Source organism: Equus caballus, chromosome 14, assembly GCF_041296265.1.
Source record: "Equus caballus isolate H_3958 breed thoroughbred chromosome 14, TB-T2T, whole genome shotgun sequence".
Taxonomy (NCBI): domain Eukaryota; kingdom Metazoa; phylum Chordata; class Mammalia; order Perissodactyla; family Equidae; genus Equus; species Equus caballus.
Genome location: NC_091697.1, coordinates 20,463,150 through 20,485,352, shown reverse-complemented (window position 1 = coordinate 20,485,352; position 22,203 = coordinate 20,463,150). Strand labels below are relative to the sequence as shown.

The 22,203-nt window shown below is 49.0% G+C and overlaps 1 protein-coding gene across 1 annotated transcript; it reads right to left on the bottom strand.

The window, feature by feature from the left end:
- Positions 1 to 1,390: 1,390 nt before the first annotated feature.
- On the bottom strand, positions 1,391 to 18,746 carry LMAN2 (lectin, mannose binding 2). Its single transcript, XM_001502371.7, has 8 exons — positions 17,767 to 18,746; positions 17,480 to 17,598; positions 8,088 to 8,205; positions 7,328 to 7,407; positions 6,984 to 7,145; positions 6,767 to 6,881; positions 3,874 to 3,993; positions 1,391 to 2,067 (listed from the first exon to the last, which is right to left on the bottom strand). The coding sequence occupies exons 1-8, from the start codon at positions 17,966 to 17,968 to the stop codon at positions 1,907 to 1,909; spliced, it is 1,077 nt and encodes a 358-aa protein (XP_001502421.2). The 5' UTR covers positions 17,969 to 18,746; the 3' UTR covers positions 1,391 to 1,906.
- Between the last annotated feature and the right edge of the window lie 3,457 nt (positions 18,747 to 22,203).

The window sequence follows — 22,203 nt, the reverse complement described above, 5'->3', positions numbered from 1 at the left end:
AGAATGAGGCAGGCTCACTTCATACTCCAGGCGACTCTAAAAGGCAGCCCAAGCGTGAGAGCCATACAGTGCAGGATGCCAATCTGCCTAATATTCGGGAATTCAAGGATGGCCAGGTGTGGTGAGCGTGGTGCTGATGAGGTGGTTGCAGCAGCCATGGAGAGTTCCAGACCCCGGGCCTCAGCTGTTCGTGTCACTGTGGATACAGCGCTCCTCCCAGGAGGGACACAGTGAGTGAGGAGGGAGCCCCCCACCCTAGTGGATCTCTGGTGTCCACGTGGGTGTTGTAGAGTGAAGCGAGTTAATACATGTCAGCCACTCAGAACCACACTTGACAGATAGTAAGCATTCAACGTTAGCTACTTTTCAAGTAAGGAAACTGTTTTGAGGAAAGTAATCAGCAAAATATTTCAATAAAGGGGATCCTCTTTACTCTCATGGCTTCACGAGTAGGCTCCCAGACCCATGTGAAGGAAAACAGCTCAGACGTCTCCGTCACCATGAGCTTGTCAACAATCTCTTGACATCTAACCCGCTGAAGGAGGAGTCCCAAATATGCAAAGGGAACATGGAGAGGGACAAGAAATGGGTAACAGATCCATGAAGAGCTCTGGAGACAAAGACTGAGGGGAAAATAAATTCCTACTCTTCACTTCATCTACTTGTATGCTATTTATTTTTCACAATGAGCATCTAATTGATAAGGTTAATGACGAAAAGCCTGGTTGCAACAGGAAGATAGGGTTTGTACTTGCTTTTAAGATGGAAACTCAAATGTTATTTAATTATGGGTGGGAAGACACTGAACGTGGCTCTGGCCCAGATGGGGACACACAGTTCCGGGTGGGGTCAAGGATCAGGAGGGGAGGCCCAGACAGCAGCAGGAGACCATGGCCCAGGTAGAGAGAACCCCAAGTGCCAGATGGCGCTCTCCCGGCAGACGCCGGCTCTCCTCCACTGCCTGTACCATCTCTGCTCCCTCAAGGCATCCCAAGAGGAACACTGCTACTGACCCCAACCTGTCCTCCTGCACCCACCAATCTCTTCCAGACCATCCTGGAGTCCCTGTAGCCAGAGCGCCCTAGAGTTCCCTTGTGCTGAGGTCACCCTCTGTGTGGTACCCCAAACCGTCCCCCTGCCTGACCCTTTCACTCAGAGGCCCAGAGCACAGGGGAGATGGCACAGGGTCCTGTCCCCATGACCCCACTTGTGGTGTGACACCAGGCAAGTTCTGCTTGACCTCTGAGAGCCATGATTCCCAACCCAGGAAACGGGGAGCCCAGCACCTGCCTCCGGGGCTGTGCTGCAGGCTCAAGGGGACGTGGCTGAGAGCTGTGAAGCCCTGGGGGGCTGGGAGTTACTTGGAAAAAAAGAAAAGTGAGCCTCTCCGGACAGTTACCCCACTAAGGTGGGTCATTCCACTTTATTTAGCAAACGGCCACACTCTGGGCCCCTCCAAGCTGCTCCTCCAGCCTCACTCGAGGGTCTGCCTCAGGAAGAAGGTCACCTTCCAGTTCCCAGGTGAACGGGAAGGCCCAGGTCCCCGAGTCGGCCTCCTCTTCTGCCGCACGCACAGGACAGAATCACTGCTCGAGTCCTCCGGCGCCCGCCCAGTGCAGTGGCGGGCCTCGGCTCAGCTCCAGGCACAGATCCCTTGCTCCTGAGATGCCAACAACAGGCCAGGGCCTCTGTCCCCAGCTGTGGGGGGCCAAACCCTTATTCCCCGGCCCTACAGCCTGTCCCTCCTGGGCAAGAAGCAAAATGTAGGAAAATACTTTAATTATTTCTTTGAAACGGTTAAGAAATAAGGTCGTCCTTGTTTTTCTTTTACAATCCCAGTAAAAAAAAAGTTCACATTAGTGCTGGGCCCCAAGGTCAGGCCCTTCCCCGAGCCAGTGCCGGCCACTCAGTAGAAACGCTTGTTCCTCTCCTGCCGCTTCTGAAACACCACGGCCCCCACCACAGCGCACACGATGATGCCCAGGAGCGCACACAGCAGCAACAGGAACACCCGCCACCCCGTCAGGGGCCCACTGCGGAAGTTCCCCGTCGGGTCATCCACGTTGTCTGAGGGAAAGAAAGGGGGGAGTGAAGCGGCAAAGCAGAGAGGCCGTGTGGGCCCCCAGGACACAGGGCAGTCCAACAGGACCCAGGAGGGCCCCACAACCACCCTACAGGTCAAAGTTGTGTCTTCTCACAGCCGCCCCAGTGAGGGACAGGAGAGTGGACAGAGGGACAATCCAACTGGGACCGAGGTACCCAGGGATTGAGGCCCCAGGTGCCTTCTGCTGCAAGAAACTGGTGAAAACTGGATCCCAGGGCTCCCTCAGGGAGCCTGAGTCTGCCTTGGGCAGGCCCAGGATCTGCTTTCACAAGCCCCACCCCCGCCCCAGAGCAGTCGTCCGAGTTCCCCATCTGGAGAAACACTGCCCGGCTAAAGGCTGCCCTGACTCACACTAGGATGGAACTTCCAGGTCCCCAGCGCCCTCTCCACCTCCACCCCATCCTTCTGCTCTGGCCACACCACTCCTCTGCCCACTAACACCATCGATGACTGCTGGCACCAGCCTCTGACACACAAGGGATCTCGTGGAATCCTGACCACCCTGGGACGTGGCTCTCACGATCTCTCTTTCAGAGGAGGCTGAGGGCAGGAACTGACTTTCCCAAGTTCACCAGCCTGGGGTGGAGGAGCTAGGGTCTGGACTCAGGTCCTACAAGGCCTACGCCCCCGCTCCTGCCTTTCTCCTCTCTCCCCAGCTACGACCCCCTACTCCGTACTAAGGGATCCACTCAGGCCTCCTCCCAGCCAGGCCTTGGCCCCCAGGCTCGCCTTTCAGCTTGCTGGAATGCCAGCCACAAGCCCACCTACATCCTCCCTTCCCACACAACATGACACGGGCAGGCCTGCTGACCATGTCTCACCACCAGCCTCTCTCCACCTCTGCCCTCTTCTCTGCCTCAGACACTAGACGGAGCCCCGGGGCAGCACCCAGCCATGGCTAGGCAGCAAATGAAAGCTTTGGAACCATCTGCTGAAGAAACAAATGGATCAACAAGCCTGAAAACGAGTTAATCCCTGCCTTGCCAGCGACAGGGGATTGCTGGGGAGTCAGAGAAGATGATGTCTCTGAAAGCCCTCGGCAGCCAGAAAAACCGCAACTGAAGGTTGCAAAACAGTGTTGTATGGCAGGATTTGTTTGGCCCCCAAAACATTTAAAAGCAATTTGAATTGTAAAAAAGTGAGATGTCGAATAAAACGCTGAATTCCACTCTGGCTCACCCACCACATGGTGACCGTGGGCTGGGCTGAGAGGCCTCTCAGTGCCCTGCCCTGAGCCCACAGGTACGACTTCAGGGTTCTGAGGGTGGACTTTTCCACACACAGGGGCCTCTCTTCCCCAGCCAGAATCCTTGCTCTGAGGGTGGAGTGGGGGCTAACCAGTGCCACGGCAAGAGCCCAGGCTTTGGGGTTTTGCAAAAACTCATATTCGAATCCTTTCTAGCTGAGGAAACCTGGGAGATCGGTTGCCCTGGCCAGTGGCAAGACCTAACTGCCAGACCGTACACTGACGTCACGCATGTGTGGTATCAGAGTGCCCCTCATGCCATCTACACCTCTACGTCTATACCAACAAACTGGCCCCTTTGGCTTTCCTGGCCATCATCCCAGCACCGAGTGCAGGAAGCAGCAGACACAGGTGCTCACACAGCTGCTTATTAGCACTGACTGCTGATCTAAGAGCCCAGGCCACAGCCACAACCACAGCTGGACTAGGCAAGGGCAGGAGGACCATAGGTACTTGCCCAAGCTGGCCCCGGGCCTAGCCCCACGCCAGGCCACCCAAGCCAGGAGGGGCTGCACACATGTACCTTTGGGCGACTTTAGGAAATTGACGCTGGGCTCGATCTTGGTCCAGTCGATGTTCTCCTCGTCAGGTGTGTGCTCTACCATCAGCTGGAACAGCTTCATGGAGATGATGTCATGATTATCTGCAGGATGGAGAGTTAGCCTGTAAGGGGGCTGGAGCCCCCCTCAGGGCGCATGGCCCGTGCCCCTCCCCAGCAACATGAAATGGCCAGATCCCCCAGGGAGAACCCGGCTCCTGCTCATCACTGGGCATATTTTCTTCCCAGTGACCTCTGGCCGCCCCCAGCAGGCAGTAATTCAGGGGCTAGATTACCCTGAGGACCTCCAGAACTCAGCAACAGAAACCTGGGAGGAGACAGAGTGGACAGAAAAAAACATGGGTTTTACAGTCAAAATCATCCAGGCCTAAATCTGGGGTCAGCTTCCCCTTTTCTAAATGGAGGTGATAATCTCCATCTTGCATGGGTGTCGTGGCAGGTCAGTGAGACAGCAGACGCGACGCGGAAGACACACTGCCTGGCAGGCAGCATGAACTTGAAAACAGAGCCAGATAAGGCTCCGCGAATCACTCTACGGCTGGTTGAGAAGCCTGATCCCCCTGAGGGCAGGCAGCCACCAGACATACCTGAAACAGAGACCCAAGTACAGGATGCTGATCAACGCCTCGGCAACTTGCTGAGGGCTCAGCCCCAATACATGGTCAGTGACTGCATCTGAGGAGACTTGGGAAACGCCCAGTCTAACCAGTACAGGCAGGAGAACCTCTGCTTGATGCTAATTGTAATCACCCATTTTTGAGATGGGGAGGTTGAGGCTTTGAGCCAAGACAAGGCTCTCTGTCAGCCTGACTCCCACTATAGGCCCAGCTAACAATTGGAATCTAAGGAAAGGCTTGGAAATGGAAGATCCTAAAGAGCAAGGACCTGGCGGTCAGGTGGTACCTGACAGCCCTGAATGCCCAGGGACCAGCATCAACTCTGGAGCTCAGTTCCTGTCTGAGCTCTCTCGGTTCCTGGGTGTGTGATCTTGGGAAAATGCCTTCAACTCTCAAATTCCCAACAGTCTCAGTTGAGTACAAGGGGAAAGAGACTGCTCCCTACCTAGGAACACCTCACGTGACTGCCTGAGGAGCCTGGTGCAGAGCTGGCATTCACGACACTCCGATTAACGGTCAGACACTGCGATGCACACGGACCTATCACTCTTCACTGGGCCTCTCCAAACAGCTTAGAGAGCATCCACCCGCCACAGATCTGGCTGTTCCAGAACCTTCTCATAACAGATACTGAAATTCTGTCAGATGAAAATTCAAGGTCACGGAGAAGGGTTATGGTGGATCCATAGATGAAACAAGATTGGCAATGAACTGGTAATTGACTGCCAGGTAATCACTACCTGAAGCTGGCTAATAGGAATGAGGGGGCTTATTGGACCATTCTCCCTCTTCTGGTATACAAGTGAAATTACCAGATTAAAAACTTTAAAATAAAGCCCCAAACAATGAACACTCTGGGGACCAAGAGGCCCCAGAATCTCACACAGTGAGGGGGAAGCTCCTGGACACTGGCTGGATCACAGGCCCTGGAAAGGTCTGTCCTGAAGATAAACAAGCCCTCTCTCGGGCCTCCATGCTGCTTCCCAATTTTGGCGGGGAGGAGCTGGCCTCGGGCCTGGTGCCTTCTGAGGGCCCTGAGAAGAGGACTGAGGACCATGGCCAAGGACCACCCTCAAGTGCCACCCAGGCCTGCTGGCCCAGCGAGGCCTGTGGAGGCCGGTAGGAGCCCAGTGCTTACAGAGTACTCAGAGTGGGCCAAACAAGACAGAGCCCTGACTTATGGAGCTTACAGTTCAGTGAGGGGGATGCAGACAATGAAATAAACTACACGGGAGATTCCAAGATGGGTAAGTGCTACAAAGAAAAATAAAGCTGGGAAAGGTGATGGAGAATGTGCAGGAGCCTGGGGGCGGGGGGCAACTGTGAATCAGGGAAGGCCCCACTGAGGAAGCGACATCTGAGAAAGACTTGAGGAGATGCAAGTACAAAGGCCTGAGCCAAGACGGTGCTGGGACATCTGAACAGCTGGAGGCAATGTTAACAAGGAGCAGGGAGCAATGAGTCAGAGGCAATGGGGTGCGGGAGGCGCCAGCACACGGGGCCTAGCAGACCACTGCTGGGACGACAGTGGCCTTGACTCCGAGTGAGACAAGAGCCACTGCAGACCTCTGAGCAGAGGGGCGGCAAGACCTCACGAGGGCTCTAACTGGACGGCTCTGACTGCTGTGCTGGGAGAGACTGTTGGGGGCTGGTGCGGAAGGGGGCTACCACTGGGGAGGCTCCTGCAGTCGTCCAAGAGAGAGGATGGTGGCCTGGACCTGCCAGGTAGGAAAGGGTGGATAAGAAGTGGTCTGCTGAACTGTGAAGACAAAGCCAGCAGGACTCGCCAATGGATGAGAGGTAGCATGTGAGAGAAACAGGAGAGTGCAGAATGACATCAAGGTTTTTTGGCCTGAACTACTAGGACAGAGGTGCCATTTACGTCTTAGTGACAAGATGTGGTCTTCAGTTGTGGTCACGTGAAGGCTGAGATGCCTGCTGGGCGTCTAGGTGGAGATGCTAAGCAGGTTGTTGCTGACATGGGTCTGGAGATGGAAATGTGGGAGTCTACAGTGTCCAGACTCAAAGCCTCCTGGCTCCTAAAGAGAGAGAAGATCACCAAGGGAGCCCTCACTGACAGTCCTGGGCGCGCCGACATTTACAGACATTGGGAAGAGGAGGAAGAACCCCAGGCAAGTGTGGAACCAAGTAAGAGAAGCTCAAGAAGGAAAGTGATCAACTGTGTCACACGCTCCCAACGCACCAGGGAAGGTCAAGACCGAGACAGCCCAAACACTCACCAGACAGGTCACCGGTGCCGGCCGAGGCTCCAAAGTAGTAGCCGGTGGGCAGGCGCACCCCCGTGATGTCGACGCAGTTCTTCCACTCATTCTTGTCCTCCAAGTCAGTCATCACCTGCAGCCAGCCAGCAGGTCAAACACACCCCAGGCCCGGGCTGCCCGCCTTCCTGAGCTCCCGCAGCACCGGCGTAGGCAGAGGTGCTCCCAACCCCCTTACCGTCAGACGGCCCCGGGAATAGCGCACAGCCAGGAAGGTGTCATGCTCGCGGTTGCGAAAGTCGGCTGTGCAGCCTGCCAGCTCCGTCCAGCGGCCGTCCTTGCTATGGTCGTAGGACAGGGAGCCATTGTTCACCATCACCGAGATGTACGGGAACACACGCTGAGACCAAGATACCAGTTACTCCACAGCCAGCCCCACCTGTGGGAGGCAGCAGGGGCACCCACCACCCCAATCCCCGGAGGCTGTTTCTGTGCAGGGACCAGGGAGAAGTCCCAGTCCCCATCCCCCGGCCAACTGCCCAGCCGTGCTTGGCCTGCTCTGCAGGAGAGAGCCGGGCCTACCTCTGTGGTCTCATCATTGGGATACGTATCCAGGAAGATGGCTAAGCCATGGAAGTTGTCTTTGCTTCCAAACACAGGCCCTGAAATAGAAGGAGATGCTCTCGTAATGGGAGAAACTGGCGTTGCCCCCTGGGTACCTGAAGGACAAAGTAATGCTCATATGGCTGGGAGCAAGAGAAGACACATGGCCACATATTTTACAGCTAAGAATGGTTTTTACCATTCTATTATTTCAAAGGGTTATTTAAAAGAAAACAAAAACAAGGAAGATTATGTGTCTGAGACTTCATTTGGCCCTCAAAGCCTAAAATGTCTCCTCTCCGGCCCCTGACAGAAAGTTGCTGACCCCTACATTAGAGCATGAGACCTCCCTCTGGAGGGGTACTTCCTGCATAGCCCTGTTCTTCACAGGCTGGATATCCCTGTCACCTGACTCCTCAGAGCACACGGCCAGATGCTATCCCCTCACAATTCAGGCTTCTTCAAACTTGAGTCCTCTGTGCTGCACTCCTGACACCACCCCCTACAGATTCCTTCTCTTTCCCAGGTTCTCAGCTCAATGTAAGGCCAGGCCACAGCGGGGCACCGAGTTAAGCTGCAGGATCCAGCAGCTCCTCTTCCCAAAGGGACACTCCCCCCGAGCCGCCTTGAGTTCCCAGGTTTCCTCAAAAAAGGAGGAGCAGGAGCAGCGCCCTAACAAGAGGGTGCAGAGTGGAGGACCCATGACCACAGATGCCCCCACCAGTGAGTGCCACCCTACCTGGCACCAGGCGGTCCCGGGTGTACCACAAGGCGATGCCGTCTCCATGGAGATTCTTCTTCCCTGTGCCATGGACTTTGAAGTGGACGTGCATCTCCCAGTCCTTGAGGAAGCAAGGCTGGAGGGGGATCAGAGAGGGCTGCTCAGACCTCCCAGGGCCTTCCTGCCAGCTGGAGGTGACTTGGCCCAGGCCCTCCCCCAGTGACACAGGGCACTGCTTGGAACAGGGCCAGACAGCAGGGTCATAAGAACCACTGACAACAGCCCCTCAGTGTTCTCAGCAGGAAGGGAGGGGGCTGCTGGGCCTCCCAGGTGGGGAGGGGGAGGGCACAATGCCCCAAGGCTGCCTGAGGCCCAGACTCCACCCACCCCTGCCCAGTCCTCTCCCGGGTGGTTCTCATACTTTGATCCACTTTCCTCAACCCCAGCCAAACCTGTTAGCCCTGTTTTCTCTCCGTCCCCACTGTTCCTGCCCTGGGATCTTACGGAAGGATTACTTACCCCTATTTGAGTCACATATTTTATAAAGAGGAAACCACAGTCAGAGACATAATAGCTTGTCCACGGCAGGTAAATGAATAGTCTTGATCCACACCCAGGGGTCTGACTGGGAAACTTGTGCTCTGTCTTCTCTACCACCCATGGCCTTCAGGCCTTTAATACAAGGTGCACCGACTCCTTTCTGGCCTCCCACCCCTCCTGCCTTCCCTCCTAACCAATCTACCAAACTGAGGAACTCAAGACTCGGTCTGGCTGACTCCAAACCCCAAGCTCTTGGCCGGCATACCTCCTGCCTCTTGCAGACCCAGCCCAGCCCCAGTGTGGTGACAGCACAAGGGCTGGGGGCTGGAAGGGTCCTGCTCTGGGGCCTCTGAGCTACTGTAATGTGAGAAGAGGCAGACGCTTCATGGCAGCCAGGAACACCAGGTACAGAGCTGGGCACTGCCACAGCAAGGGAAACTGCCTGGCCTCACCCACCAGGAAGTTGCTAGTGAAAACTAAGGTGTCGACACATATTTGACAAGAATCCACTGAGGGGAAGTCATGAGTATGTGAACAAGGATTAAACAAAGGCCCATCAGAAGGGCAAACTAAAACAAGATCACGTCGACCTATGAGATTGGCAAGTACTAAAGAGATCATTAACACCAACGTAGACAAGGATAGAGAGAAACACACACTCTCAAACAACCAGTGGGACTGGAGTGCTCCCGTCTTGTTGGGGGCAATCTGGCTGTTGTAGCTTTTTAACAGAACGAGGCTGACCCATAAGCACTTACACTTAAAGATATCAAAGATACTAAGAGAGGAAAAGTAAGTTAGAAAACAGTATCAGTGCTATGTTCTCATTTTTGAAAAAGAAAAAAATTAGTACATGTGTAGAGAAAAAAAAAAATGAAAGGAATAACCAACATTAACAGTTAGGTGACTTTGGGAGAGGAACTCAAGAAATGTTTACTTTTTGCATTTAAATTTTGTATAATGAACATATTACGTCTGTAATCATAAAAAACTCAAATCACAAATAAAAAACTTTCCACCCCATCGTGGGCAATCTGGCTTGTGTGTTCACTGATTCATCAGACTCACGTTCTGGCTTGGATACCGGGAACCCAGGTGAGGAGACCCGGCCGCGGCCCCAGACAACAGCCTGCAAATGGTGTGAAATCAGCCTTCCCGGTTCTTGACGGTCCACTGGCCAGGGAGAAGCTGCAGATTCCAGAGGGGCAACTGACAGGCACCGAGAACCAGCTCCAAGGACAGACAAAGAATCCGAGGCCAAGGCTGCTGAGCGCGTGGAAGGCCTAGTGAAACAACCTTGCTTTGGGCTGGGACCACGAAGGATGCAGGCCAAAAGTAAGGATGAACAAGAAAGCTCCTCCCAGGGGCTGCAGCTCAGCTTTGAGTTCTCTCAGTCCTACACTGGACGAAAGAGACTTGCCTCAGCCTCAAATTTTTTAACAAAAAAATCTTATAAATACAATATGTGGTACACAATCAAAAATATCAGGCACATGAAGAGATAACATCTGAACAGAAACCAGAGGGAGGGAGGGAGGGAGGAAGTTGACAGGAACTCTGGACACTGGCCTTTCAAAGAACTAGTTTATCATATTCAAGGAGATAAAAGACAAGATTGAGAATTTTGGTAGAAAACTGAACTTTTCAAAAATCCTACTACAAAAGTTCCAGAACTAAAAAATACAATAACCGAAATTAACAATATAATGGATAGATTTTCAACAGATAAAAAGAGAATTAGTGAACTCAAGTCCAGTCAGATAAAAACATGCAGAATGAAGCAGAGAACAAAAGCATGATAGATACAAAATTGTGGGTGAGAGACAGAGGAAGGAGCGAGAAAGGCTCAGACATGTCTAACTGGAGTTTCAGAATGTGCAGCAAGAGAACAGGGCAAAGAAAAACTTACAGAAATATCAGAGCACTTCATAAAACTGATTCAGACATTATGCCACAAATCTTAAGTCTTACAAAACCAAAGGAGACAAATAAAAAGAAGACCATCCCTAGGCACGTGAAAAAGGAAAGGAGGGAGGAGCCAAGCAGAGAAAAACATACACTCTTAAGAGCAACGAGAAGGGAAAAAAGACAGATTACCTTCAAAGGAGCTACAATTAGCCTTCTCAACAGAAATGCTAGAAGGAAGAAGACAACAGATGGATATATTTAGAGCTGAAAGAAAATAACAATCAGCAGAGGATTCCATACCTAGCAAATGTATCCTTCAAGAATGAAGGTGAAATTAAGACATTTTCAGATAAATTAAAACTTTCTTTTACTCTTCTAGGAGAAGGAGAATGATCCAGATCAGATGTAAAGTCAGAGATTCAGGGAGGAATAAAGAGCAACAAATACAGTAAGTATGAGGGTAAAAATCTAAGTAAATATTTGACTGCAGAAAACAATGTTTCATGTGATTTAAAATAGAAAGCATTAAAATAAATGACAACAATGGGGTAAATGGAGTTAACACATTTGAAGACCCCCACATTGTCCAGGATGAAGGTACACATTACAATTAGACTTTGGGAAAACACGGCTGGTGTTTTAAACTCTACAGTAACCACTAAAAAATTGGGAAACAAGCACAGAATTTTCAAGCTAATAGAAGAGTAAAAACTAACCAACCAAAAAGAAGACCAGAAAGAAGACGAACAGAGAACAGCCACGTGCATCAACAACTGTCTCAAAATAAAAAGTTTAATTTAAAAAGTAAATAAAAGGGGGCTGGCCCCGTGGCCAAGTGGTTAAGTTCGCGTGCTCCGCTGCAGGCGGCCCAGTGTTTTGTTAGTTCGAATCCTGGGCGCGGACATGGCACTGCTCATCAGACCACGCTGAGGCAGCGTCCCACGTGCCACAACTAGAAGAACCCACAACGAAGAATACACAACTATGTACCGGGGGGGCTTTGGGGAGAAAAAGGAAAAAATAAAAAAAATCTTTAAAAAAAAAAAAAAAGTAAATAAAGGATCAAAGACTGAAACTTAACAGCTAAAACTATAAAACTCTTAGAAGAAAGCTCAGGGGAAAATCTTCAACATTGGATTTAGCAAGATTTCTTGGATACAACACCAAAATACAGACAAAAAAAGTTGGATTTTATCAAAATTAAAAACTTTTGCATAACAAAGAACACCAAGAGAGTGAAAAGACAACCCACAGAATGGAAGAAAATACTCCCAAGTCATCTATCTGATAAAGGATTAATACCCAGAACATACAGAGAAGTCCCAAAACTCAAAACGAAAAAACAACTCAATTGTGGGGCTGGCTGGTGGTGCAGCAGTTAAGCGCACACGTTCCACTTTGGTGGCCCCGGGTTCACTGGTACAGATGCCAGGTGTGGATCTATGCACCGCTTGTCAGGCCATGCTGTGGTAGGCGTCCCACATAAAATGGAGGAAGATGGGCACAGATGTTACCTCTGGGCCAGTCTTCCTCAGCAAAAAGAGGAGGACTGGTGGCAGATGTTAGCTCAGAGCTAATCTTCCTCAAAAAAAAAAAAAAAGTCAATTAAAAAATGGGCAAAGGACTTGAACAGACATTTCTCCAAAGAAGTAGATACAGAAAATAGCCAATAAGCACATGAGAAGATGTTTAACATCATTAGTTATTAGAGAAATGCAAACCCAAATCACAAGATACCACTTTACACCCACTAGGATGGTTATTATCAGAAAAAACAGAAAAATAAGTGTTGGTGAGGGTGTGGAGAAATTGGAACCCTTGTGCATTGCTGGTGGGAACGTAAAGTGTTGTAGTCGCTATGGAAAAACAGTTTGGTGGCCCTCAAAAAGTTAAACATAGAATTACCATATGATCCCGCAATTCTATTTCCTAGGTATAGACCCAACATAACTAAAGCCAAGGGACTCGAACATTCATTCATGTACACTCATGTTCACAGCAGCATTTTTCACAATAGCCAAAAGGTGGAAACCCACATGTCCACCAACAGATGAAGGGATAAACAAAATGTGGTGTACACACACACACACACACACACACACACACACAGGAATGTTATTCAGCCATAAAAGGAATGAAGTACTGACACACGCTACAACGTGGATGAACCCTGAAGACAGCATGCTATTGAAACAAGCCAGACACAGACAAATATTCTATGATTCCATTTATATGAGGTCCCTAGAATAGTCAAATTCAGCAACAGAAAGTAGAATACTGCTTACCAGGGTCTATGGGGAGCAGGAAATGGGGAGTTAGTGTTTCATAAGTATAGAGTTTCAGTTTGGCAAGATAAAAAAGTTCTAGAGATGGATAGTGGTAAGGGCTACACAATAAAGTACGTAATGCCACCAAACTGAACACTTAAAAATGGTTAAGATCATAAATTTTATGTTATATACATTTTGCCACAGTAAAAAAAAAATGTTTTAGGAATTTTATTTTCTTTCACATGTACAGATACACAAATATAATAATCAAAACTAATTTTTTGTAGTAGCCATTAACTTTTTTTTTTTTTTGGTGAGGAAGATTGGCCCTAAGCTAACATCTGTGCCAATCTTCCTCTATTTTGTATGTGGGTAGGTCTGTGCCTGGGATCCAAACTGGTGAACTCTGGGCCACCGAAGAAAAGTGCGCAAACTTAATCACTATGCCACTGGGCCGGCCCTGCCATTACGTTTTTAAACACTGTTTCAATGCCAATGCGTATTTTACTGAAGGGAATAGTTTCATAAATTAAATTATTTAAAAGTAAAAAAAATAAAATAAAAAGTTAAAACGGTAAATTTTATGTTATATGTATTTTACCACAATAAAAATAAACAAATAACCCCCCAAAAGCCTAATTATGTGCTGGTTACAAGAGACATCTCTAAAACACAAAGAAAAGGGAAAAAGAAAGGAGGAGGATAGAGATGCAAATACTCACCAAAAGCAAGTTCATGCAGCTATACAAATAACCAAGTTTAAAGGGGGAATCTTCTTAACAACAAAAGATTCCATTTAACCAGGAAAACTTTGGCCTGATAAAAACATATATATAAAGCATATATTTTATTTACCAATAGAGCAGAAACTGACAGAACTACAAAGATAAAGACAAATCCACAGACGGACATTTTAACACACCTCTCTTAGTAACTTAAAAAAAAAAAGCAAAAATGTCAGGAAGGACAGAGAGATTTGAACCCAATTAGCAAACTTGACCTAAGGACCCAAACGGCACACTGTGCTCACCTAGCAGAGAGTCCACATGTTTGCAAGCATATACGAAACAGTCTTCCAAAAATCCTAACTATTTGCAAATCTCAACAGACCTTTAAGGACTGAAATCACAGAGCATGTTCCTTGACCCTGATGAAATTAAACTAGACATCAATAATAATAACTTTTTAAAAAGATAACTAGAAAAGCCCTCATATATTTGAAAAAAATTTTAACACATATCTCACAAATACAAGTCAGCCCAGAAACCAGATTTCAAACGGTCTCTTTGGTGCGCAGGAGTTCTCTGCACCTGGGAATACCGCGCTGAGATAAGGCCCCAGGCTGGTACGAGGCGGGCCTCCCACCAGAAGAGCAACTGTGAACGGGGAGGTCAGAAAGGAAAACCAACCTCCCGTCCAGGCCTGTTCACAGGGAGATCAGTTTCAAGAAAGAGTACACAAGGAAGCTGAGGACCTAGAAACTGATCCGGCAACACTCTCCAGGCCCCAGAAAGTCTCCACGTATGCAAATTGAAGACTGCAGAGCAGCAGACAGAAATAATACAACAGAGATAATACAAAGCCTCTGAAGGACTTCAAGCAGGTGAGGTGTGAGTCAGAAGCTGTTCTGGGGGCCAGAATATGACATGGTCATGGTTCTCCACGCTGGCTGCACAGCCGAGCCACCGGGGGAGCTCAGAAATCTTAATGCCCGGGCCCTCCCCCAGGTCAACTAAATCAGAATCACCTGGTAGTCACAGCCCATTTTAGAGATGGGTGGTTTCCATGTCTTTGTAACAAAGAGGAAGGGAGAGCTAACCCAACAGTCAACTGATACATAATTAAAAATTCTGATGAAGACCACTACATGATTTGGGGTTTATAAATCAAAAGAAGTTCAAAATATTGAGGGACTCTGCTATAACAAAACTCCCTGCATCTCTGTCTACTATTTAAGTGAACACACATGCTGAGCATTCACATCTATAAAAACAAAAAGCAGAAGCGGTGCTGAGGCCTGTCTCATTCTGTCAGTAACATCCATCCAGACATGGGTGGGGGGATGACAGGTCACTGAGATGCATTTCAATAATTTTTTCCTTTTGTATAATAATTATTCAAAAACTGTGTAATGAATTTCTTTTGATAAATTGTGTACTGACAATAATTATAATAATTCCAAAGAAAATATTAAAAATTAATTTCAAGGTCCCAACGAAGTTAAAAAGTTTAAATTATTACACTTAATTTTAGTTGCAGAGGAATATGATAAGCTAATCAATAATAGATTTTCAAGTATTAAATATACTGCATTAGGATAAAATTCTGTGTGGGAAATGAAATGAAAATACAAGTTTAATAAAAAAAATTGAGGCACAATTTGGGCCCATTCATAGTGATTAAAAGAGTGGATATCAAGTCGCAATATTCAGATTCCAGTGAATACACTTAAGAGTACTGAACAGTTTTATTTTGAAACAGCAATATTTAAGGCATGCTGGAACTACATCCTTTGCAAATATTATGCAAATGATATGATAATTCTGGATAGCAACATTTAAAAAGTGCAAGAGGGTATATACTTTCAGACAGTACATCAGCAAAAAAAGCTTAAATGCCACTGCTGCAGCCTCCACACAAGTCCCCGCAGGATGGGCTTGACCAGCCCCTCAGGCTTCCCCATGTCCTGTGCTCCAGCCATCAGTCACCACTGGGCCACTCCTTCATCTGGACCACTCCGCCCCCGCGCCGCGGCAAGAGCTTTGTCTCATCTCTGCTGCTCGCAAGACAGCAGTGCTCGGGAGTGTCTCCTGATTTAGGGCCTCTCCCAGGCAGAGTGAGTGAAAGGAACGAGAAAAAGTCCAGAAGCCATCTCTCCAGCCCAGCAAAGGAAGAGGTGGTTCTTGGGAAACAATGGGCAGAAAATTCTAAGAGTTCTAAGCAATTTCATCAAGAATTATAGGAAACAGTCCAACCCTTTAAGGACTATCTACATGGCCAAAAACAAAAGATCCGTGGAGCTGAAGAGGGAGATGGGGGGAAGGAAGACAGTTATCTTCCAGACTGTGAAAATTCAATGAAGGCAAGTGCAGAACGCTCTCAGCCCTGTGACATCGCCTGCCACTGACAACATCAACCACTAGCTACCTAAAACCATAATTTACTTGTGACTGAACCAATTTCTAACAGTTCCAGCACTACTTGTACCTGACTTAAAAAAAAAAAAATTCAATGCCATACTGAACTCATTTCCATGAAAAATATAAGGCTATGTTATCATTTTTAAAAATTATCTGAAAGCCCCAGACAGAATAACGTGACAAAACGCGACTCCGAAGAGATACAGTAGTTATTGAAGTACTCTCTGAGTGGGTGGCACTCGAGCTGAGACTTAACAGATGAAAGGAACCAAGCAGGCATGAAGAACCAGGAGGCAGTGTCCCAGACAGAGGAACAACAAGTGCAAAGGTCCTGAGGCAAGAAGGCAGCCAGAGAGACTGGAACAAAATGAATGGAGCGAATGACAGGAGATGCCAGGCACGAGGGGCCAGACTACATAGACATAACGCATGTCTGTCCCTTCCCAGGAGATCCCAGGCTCTGAGGATCAAAGTGAAAGCTCAAGAAAGTAACTCCAGATGCCCCCAGATGGAAGGAGAGGAGGAGGTGAGGGGACAGGCAGATGAGGCAACACTAGGACAGTGTGGGCTCTGAGAACTAAATGGAGACATCAACTAGAAGGGACCAAAGGGCAAGGTGACAGAGAAAACTAGGACACTGGCCAACAGCTTAAGCCAGAGGAAAGGTTGGGATCAGGCAGGCTGGAGCAGGAGCAGCTTCTGCCCCACGCTGTGACCCAGTACAAAATTATTCCCCTTTCGCCCCCTTCCTGACCCATACTTCCTCAGTGTGGGGTCTGCACAGCAGCTGATCTTGGACACTGCTCACGTATGACATGCCAGTGACACCTGAGGCTCCCTGACCTCTGGAGCAAAGGTCACAGAAACTACAACTGACCACATGTCCAGTCCCCTCCATACCACTGATGACAAGACCCTCAACCAAGCACTCGGGAAGGGGACTGAGTCTGCCAAGTATTTCTAAGGGGTTCAGCCACTGTTGGGGTGGGGGCTGGGGTGTTGTCAAGCGCAACCAGTCAATTGCTGGGCTGCACGATCAGATAGATCAGAGTTTAAGTACTGTTTCCGCCATTCACTGTCTGTGTTAGCTCTGCATGAAGTCACAATAACCATCTATATCAAACAGCCTGTTTGAGAATGAAATGCAATAATGCATATTAAGGTCAGCGCCTAACACACAGCAAAATACCCAATAAAAATCCCGTTCATTCCATTTATCCTACTACTGAGAGGGTTCAATTCAGACAGTCTGACACTACTTACGGGCTGTGTGACTTTGGGTAAGACACTTTCAACTCTGAGCCCTAGCTTCTTAGTCAGTAAAATGGAGTAATATCTCTTACTTCATGGGGCTCTTGAAGGAATTAAGTGACAACAGTGTAAGGCGTCAAGCACAGCTCCTGACACACAGTAACTTCAACAGCCACTATCTGCTACCACTGGTGGGTGTGACCAAGATGGGGAGGGTTGGGGCTAGCCTTCAAACCAAGGGCTGCTGCGGAGACGGGGAGTAGGGGCTGCCTTAAGGGTCCGCCTTTTGGGAACCACTCACCTGGTGGTTCCAGATAGAGCCCTCTTTGCTGCGCTCGTCAGGGGTCAGACGCACGTACTGGCTCGTGAGTATAGTGCTGCCTTGGAAGTCCCAGAGGGGCATGGAGCTGGAACCGACCCCTGTGCGCAGAGACGGGCGTGGACAGGTGCGTAAGAGGCCATGCCAGGACAGGCCTTGCCAGAGGCAGGAAACCCACAGAGCTGCTCTGCACAGGAGAGAGGGCACCCCGTTCCCCAACCCTGTCCGCCTCGCCCTCCCCATGCACTCACTCCCGCCCCAGGCCTCACCTTGGTAGGGCTTGATGAGCGAATGCTCCCGCTTGAGGTGTTCACTGTTGCCGTCAGTTATATCCGCAGCCACGGGCCCCAGAAACAGAAGAAGAAGTAGAGGTGTAGTGGGGCCGGGGCCGGGACCGGGAAGCCCGGGCCTCCCCGGGCACCGCCGGCCCCAGCCCCAGCGCCAGCGCCAAATCCAGCCTTCCGCCGCCATTCTCCGTTCCTCTCGGCACTTCCGTCCTAGGACTTCCGCCTTCCGGGTGTCCCATTTAATGGCCTCCGGCCGGAAATCCTCCAACCCTAGTGTCGCCCGGGAGTTAAAAAGCAAAGCCTCGCAGCCGAGAGGGCGGCGGCTTTATCTGCTGAGCAGCCCGCATCCCGGTCGAATGTCATTCCATCTCTTTGGCGGCTCCCAGTGACCTGTGGGCCAGCCTCAGCAACGCGTTCTTACGAGCGACAAGACCCGCACCCAATCATGGAACAGCACGTTAGGCTTGTGAGCCAATGGGGAACAGAGGGTTGTTTGGCGGTGGGAGAGCGGAAACAGCAGGAGGGTCGTCTGCGAAGCGCGTCATGCTGGAACTTGTAGTTTTGGCGGGCCGCTCGCGTGGGCTGGACGGAGGAAAACTACGACGCCCTCCGCTTCTGGTTTATGATTGCGTCCCTGGAGTAACCTTTCCCGGGGGAAGGAGAGCTCTAAATTGAAGGCAGAGGCCTGAGTTCCAACTCCCGCGCCTTCACAGATTCATTTGGTGGTCCCAGGAGAGCCTTTAGCTGTGTCTGGCTTCTCCAGCCCCACCCAGCTCCACGCCTTTGTAGACCTAGAATTCCCAGTTATTTGAAGGCGTCGACTGCTCCCATCTCCTCAGGCCCAGTGGCGTTTAAGCAGGAGGAGCAGACCCAGATCCTGTTCTGGGATCCCAGCACGGTAGGACCCATCCAGGTGATCACAGTACCCGCCCGGGGCAGCTAGAAGCGTCCATGCAAGGTCCGGGAAAGCTGGCTGAGGACCAGAGGTCGGAAACTGGTGGCCCGCAGCCAAATAGAGCTCTGTTTTACCTGCTTATGCTATTTCAATAAATGGTTTAACAACTGATATTTCTAAATCAGGAGACTTAAATTCACATCAGAAATCCAAATTTCTAGTTTCTCAGGAAAAATCAAGGGATCCAACCACACTATACCCATGAGGTCCTACAGACACCTTCCTCTTATAAGTTAGTCTCCACCTTGGCCACTAATTTACAGCACCTGTCTAGTCCCTCCAAACATTTGAATTAATGACCCCTGTTATAGATCACAGGGTATGATGGTAGATTGGTTGCTCCTTTTTTATTTTATGTTAAGAACTCTCCTTTTGAATAAATGAACTCATTCAGGATTAAGTGCTGAGACATCTTTTCTGGGTCACATTTTTTAATAGCTTTTGTATTATTAAAGTAATACATTCATATACATATGTATGATATATATACAACAACAGAAGTGTTGTATACCACTCCCCTCCCCCGGGGCATACCCTTACAGAGATTTATCTGTATCTGCACAAACAAGGATGTATACATTCCACTAGACCTCCAGGAGGGCTGGGGGTTTTGTTAGCTGTGGTCACTACTGAATGGTGCTTGGCACATAGGAGGTGATTAATAAGATGAAAGAGTGAATATGTGTTCTAGAACCTGGAATTGGGTCATTGAGAATGAGTAGGAGTTTACCAGAAAGGGGAAAGTCATTCTCAGCAGGGGGAACAGAAAATGCAAAGGCATGGAGGGAAGGCCGAAAGCATAAGGAATGGAAGCAGTTTGGATGGTTGAGGAGTAGGGGGGAGAGTTTGGCCGAGGCCAGAACTTGAAGGGTTTTCGATTCCTAGCTAAGGAATAGTCTTTTTCCAGGAGGCAATGGGATGGTTTTAAGCATGGGAGTGGCCCATTGTGGGTTTCTCTGGCTGTGGTGAGGAGAAGCAATTGGAGGCGTGTAACAGGTGTGGAATAGGAGGTCCTTATGACCAGATGAGAGAGAGTGAGGCCTGAACCAGGGAGGTGTCCACATGGGACGGGGATCAGAAGTCTCACACGGAGACTAAACATCAGTAACTGATCCCCTGCGGGAAGCCAGAGAGTGAGAAGCTGAGAACAGTGTTCTGTGGGGTGGGAGTACACCACCACCCTTGTGGAGTAGAGAAAACTGGATGAAGGCTAAGAGATGGGAAGGGCCATGGTTGGCTGGAGTCCCTGGGGTGAAGATGTGGTCAGAACTGAAATTGCATCCATGATGGGGAGGAGGAAAGAGGCATCTCTGCTTCAGCAGGAGAGGACGACCTTGGGCGGGGTCCCAGGCAGAGCCTGTGATCGGGCCTTTGCAGGGAGGAAGATGAGCTGTTGGCACCTGGGCTGGTGGTGGCCCAGGCCCAGCTCCTGGCACCCCAAGCACACACATTCACAGTTTAGCAGATCTCTAATTTGATGTGCAAACTTGGGCAACTCACTTTTCTCTGAGTCTCAGTTTGCTGATCTGTAAAATGGGAATAATGAGCACCGCTCACAAAGAGGTGGTGAGGATCAAAGGAGGTCATGTCGGGAGAAGACTCTGTAAACTATAAAGCTCCCTCTGAAGCCTGGCCTTGGATCCGTGGCACAGCGGACACGCGGGCAGTCTCCACTCACATCACGCACCCTATAACCCCTCACGGGCACACTGACACTGTCATGCACCTTATTAAGACCACCATTGGAAATGGTCCAGGCCCAAAAGCAACCCTTGATACACACACCAAGTCTCACTGAATCCCTCTGTCTAGGTGGCCTGGAGCAAGGTGCCTGGAAAGAGGTGAGTCAGGGCTAGGTGAAATGGTATATTAACTAGGGTAATGCTAGCTGTTCTAATAGATAAACCCTAATGTGTATAACAGCTCAAAGTTTATTTCTTGCTCCTATAACAGTCCAAAGCTAATGTTCCCTGTTGATGGGTGGCTTGCCTTTGTGCACTAATGCAGAGACACAGGCTTCTTCCTTCTTGTGGCTCCACAATCCCCTAGAACCTCATCATCTTCTGCATCCAACCAGCTAAGGGGAAAAGAGAGTGTGGAGGGCACATACTACTTAAAAGCCTTGGCCCAGAAATGGCATAGATCATCCTACTCACATTCAGTTGGCAGGAACTATAGTCAAGTGCCGCATAACGATGTTTTGGTCAATGACAGACTGCATATATGTTGGTGGTCCCATAAGATTATAATGGAATAGAAAAATTCTTATTGCCTAGTGTATCTGGAAGAAGACACTCAAGAGTTTCGTCCATGACTTCAGAGGATTTGCTGTGGGTGAAGAGGCTGAAAAAGTCAACAAAGCTGTGGTTGAGATGGCAAACAGCTTTACCCCGGTTGTGGGGGCAGATGACATTGAGGAGCTCCCAGAGGGGGCTCCTGAGGAGCTGACTAATGAGGGGATGTCGGAACCAGAACAGGAAAGCATAGCTCAAGAAGAGGCAAGGGAAGAAAATGAAGAACCCTCAAGAAAATTCACAGTGAAGGGTTAGCAGAAGCTTTTGCAGACCTCAAAAAGCTCCTTAAAAACTTTGAAAACATGGACCCCAACGCTGAAAGGTTTTCATTAACAGAAAGGAATGTTCGTGGTGTATTATCTGCTTACAAGCAAATCTATGATGAAAAAAAGAAATAAACCAAGTAAACCACCGCGGACACATTTCTGAAAAGAGTGGCCCCTCCTCAAGAAGAGCCTCGGGAGGTCCTTGAGGAGGTGTTCCAGAAGAGGCCTTGTTATCCTCGGAGATGACGGCTCCACGAGTGTTACTGCCCCTGAAGGCCTTCCAGTGGGACAAGGTGTGGAGGTGGAGGACGGTGAGATTGATGATCCTGACCCTGTGTCCGCCTGGGCTAAAGTGTGTCCTTGTGCCTTGGTTTTTAACAAAAAAGTCTAAAAAGTAAAGAGAAAAAGGAAAGATTTTAAAAATAAAAAGAGCTTATAGAATAAGGATGTAAAGAAAGAAAATGTGTTTGTACAGCTGTACACAGTGTGTTTGTGTTTTGAGCTGTGTTATTACAAAAGAGTCAAAAAGTTTAAAAAATGAAAAAAATTTATGACGTAAAAAAGTTACAGTAAGCTAAAAGGCTAATTTATTATTAAAGACATAAAAATACTGTTTTATAAATTTAGTGTAGCCTAAGTGTCCAGCGTTTCTAAAGTCTGCAGTCGTGTACAGTAATGTCCTAGGCCTCCACATTCACTCACCACTCGCTCACTGACTTACCCAGAGCAACTTCCAGTGCTGCAGGCTCCATTCATGGTCAGTGCCCTATACAGGCGTACTATTTTTTATCTTTTATACTGTATTTTATTATATCTTTTCTGTTTAGATACACAGAGACCATTGAGTTCCAGTCGCCTACAGTATTGGGTACAGTAACCTGCTGTCTGGGTTTGTAGCCTAGGA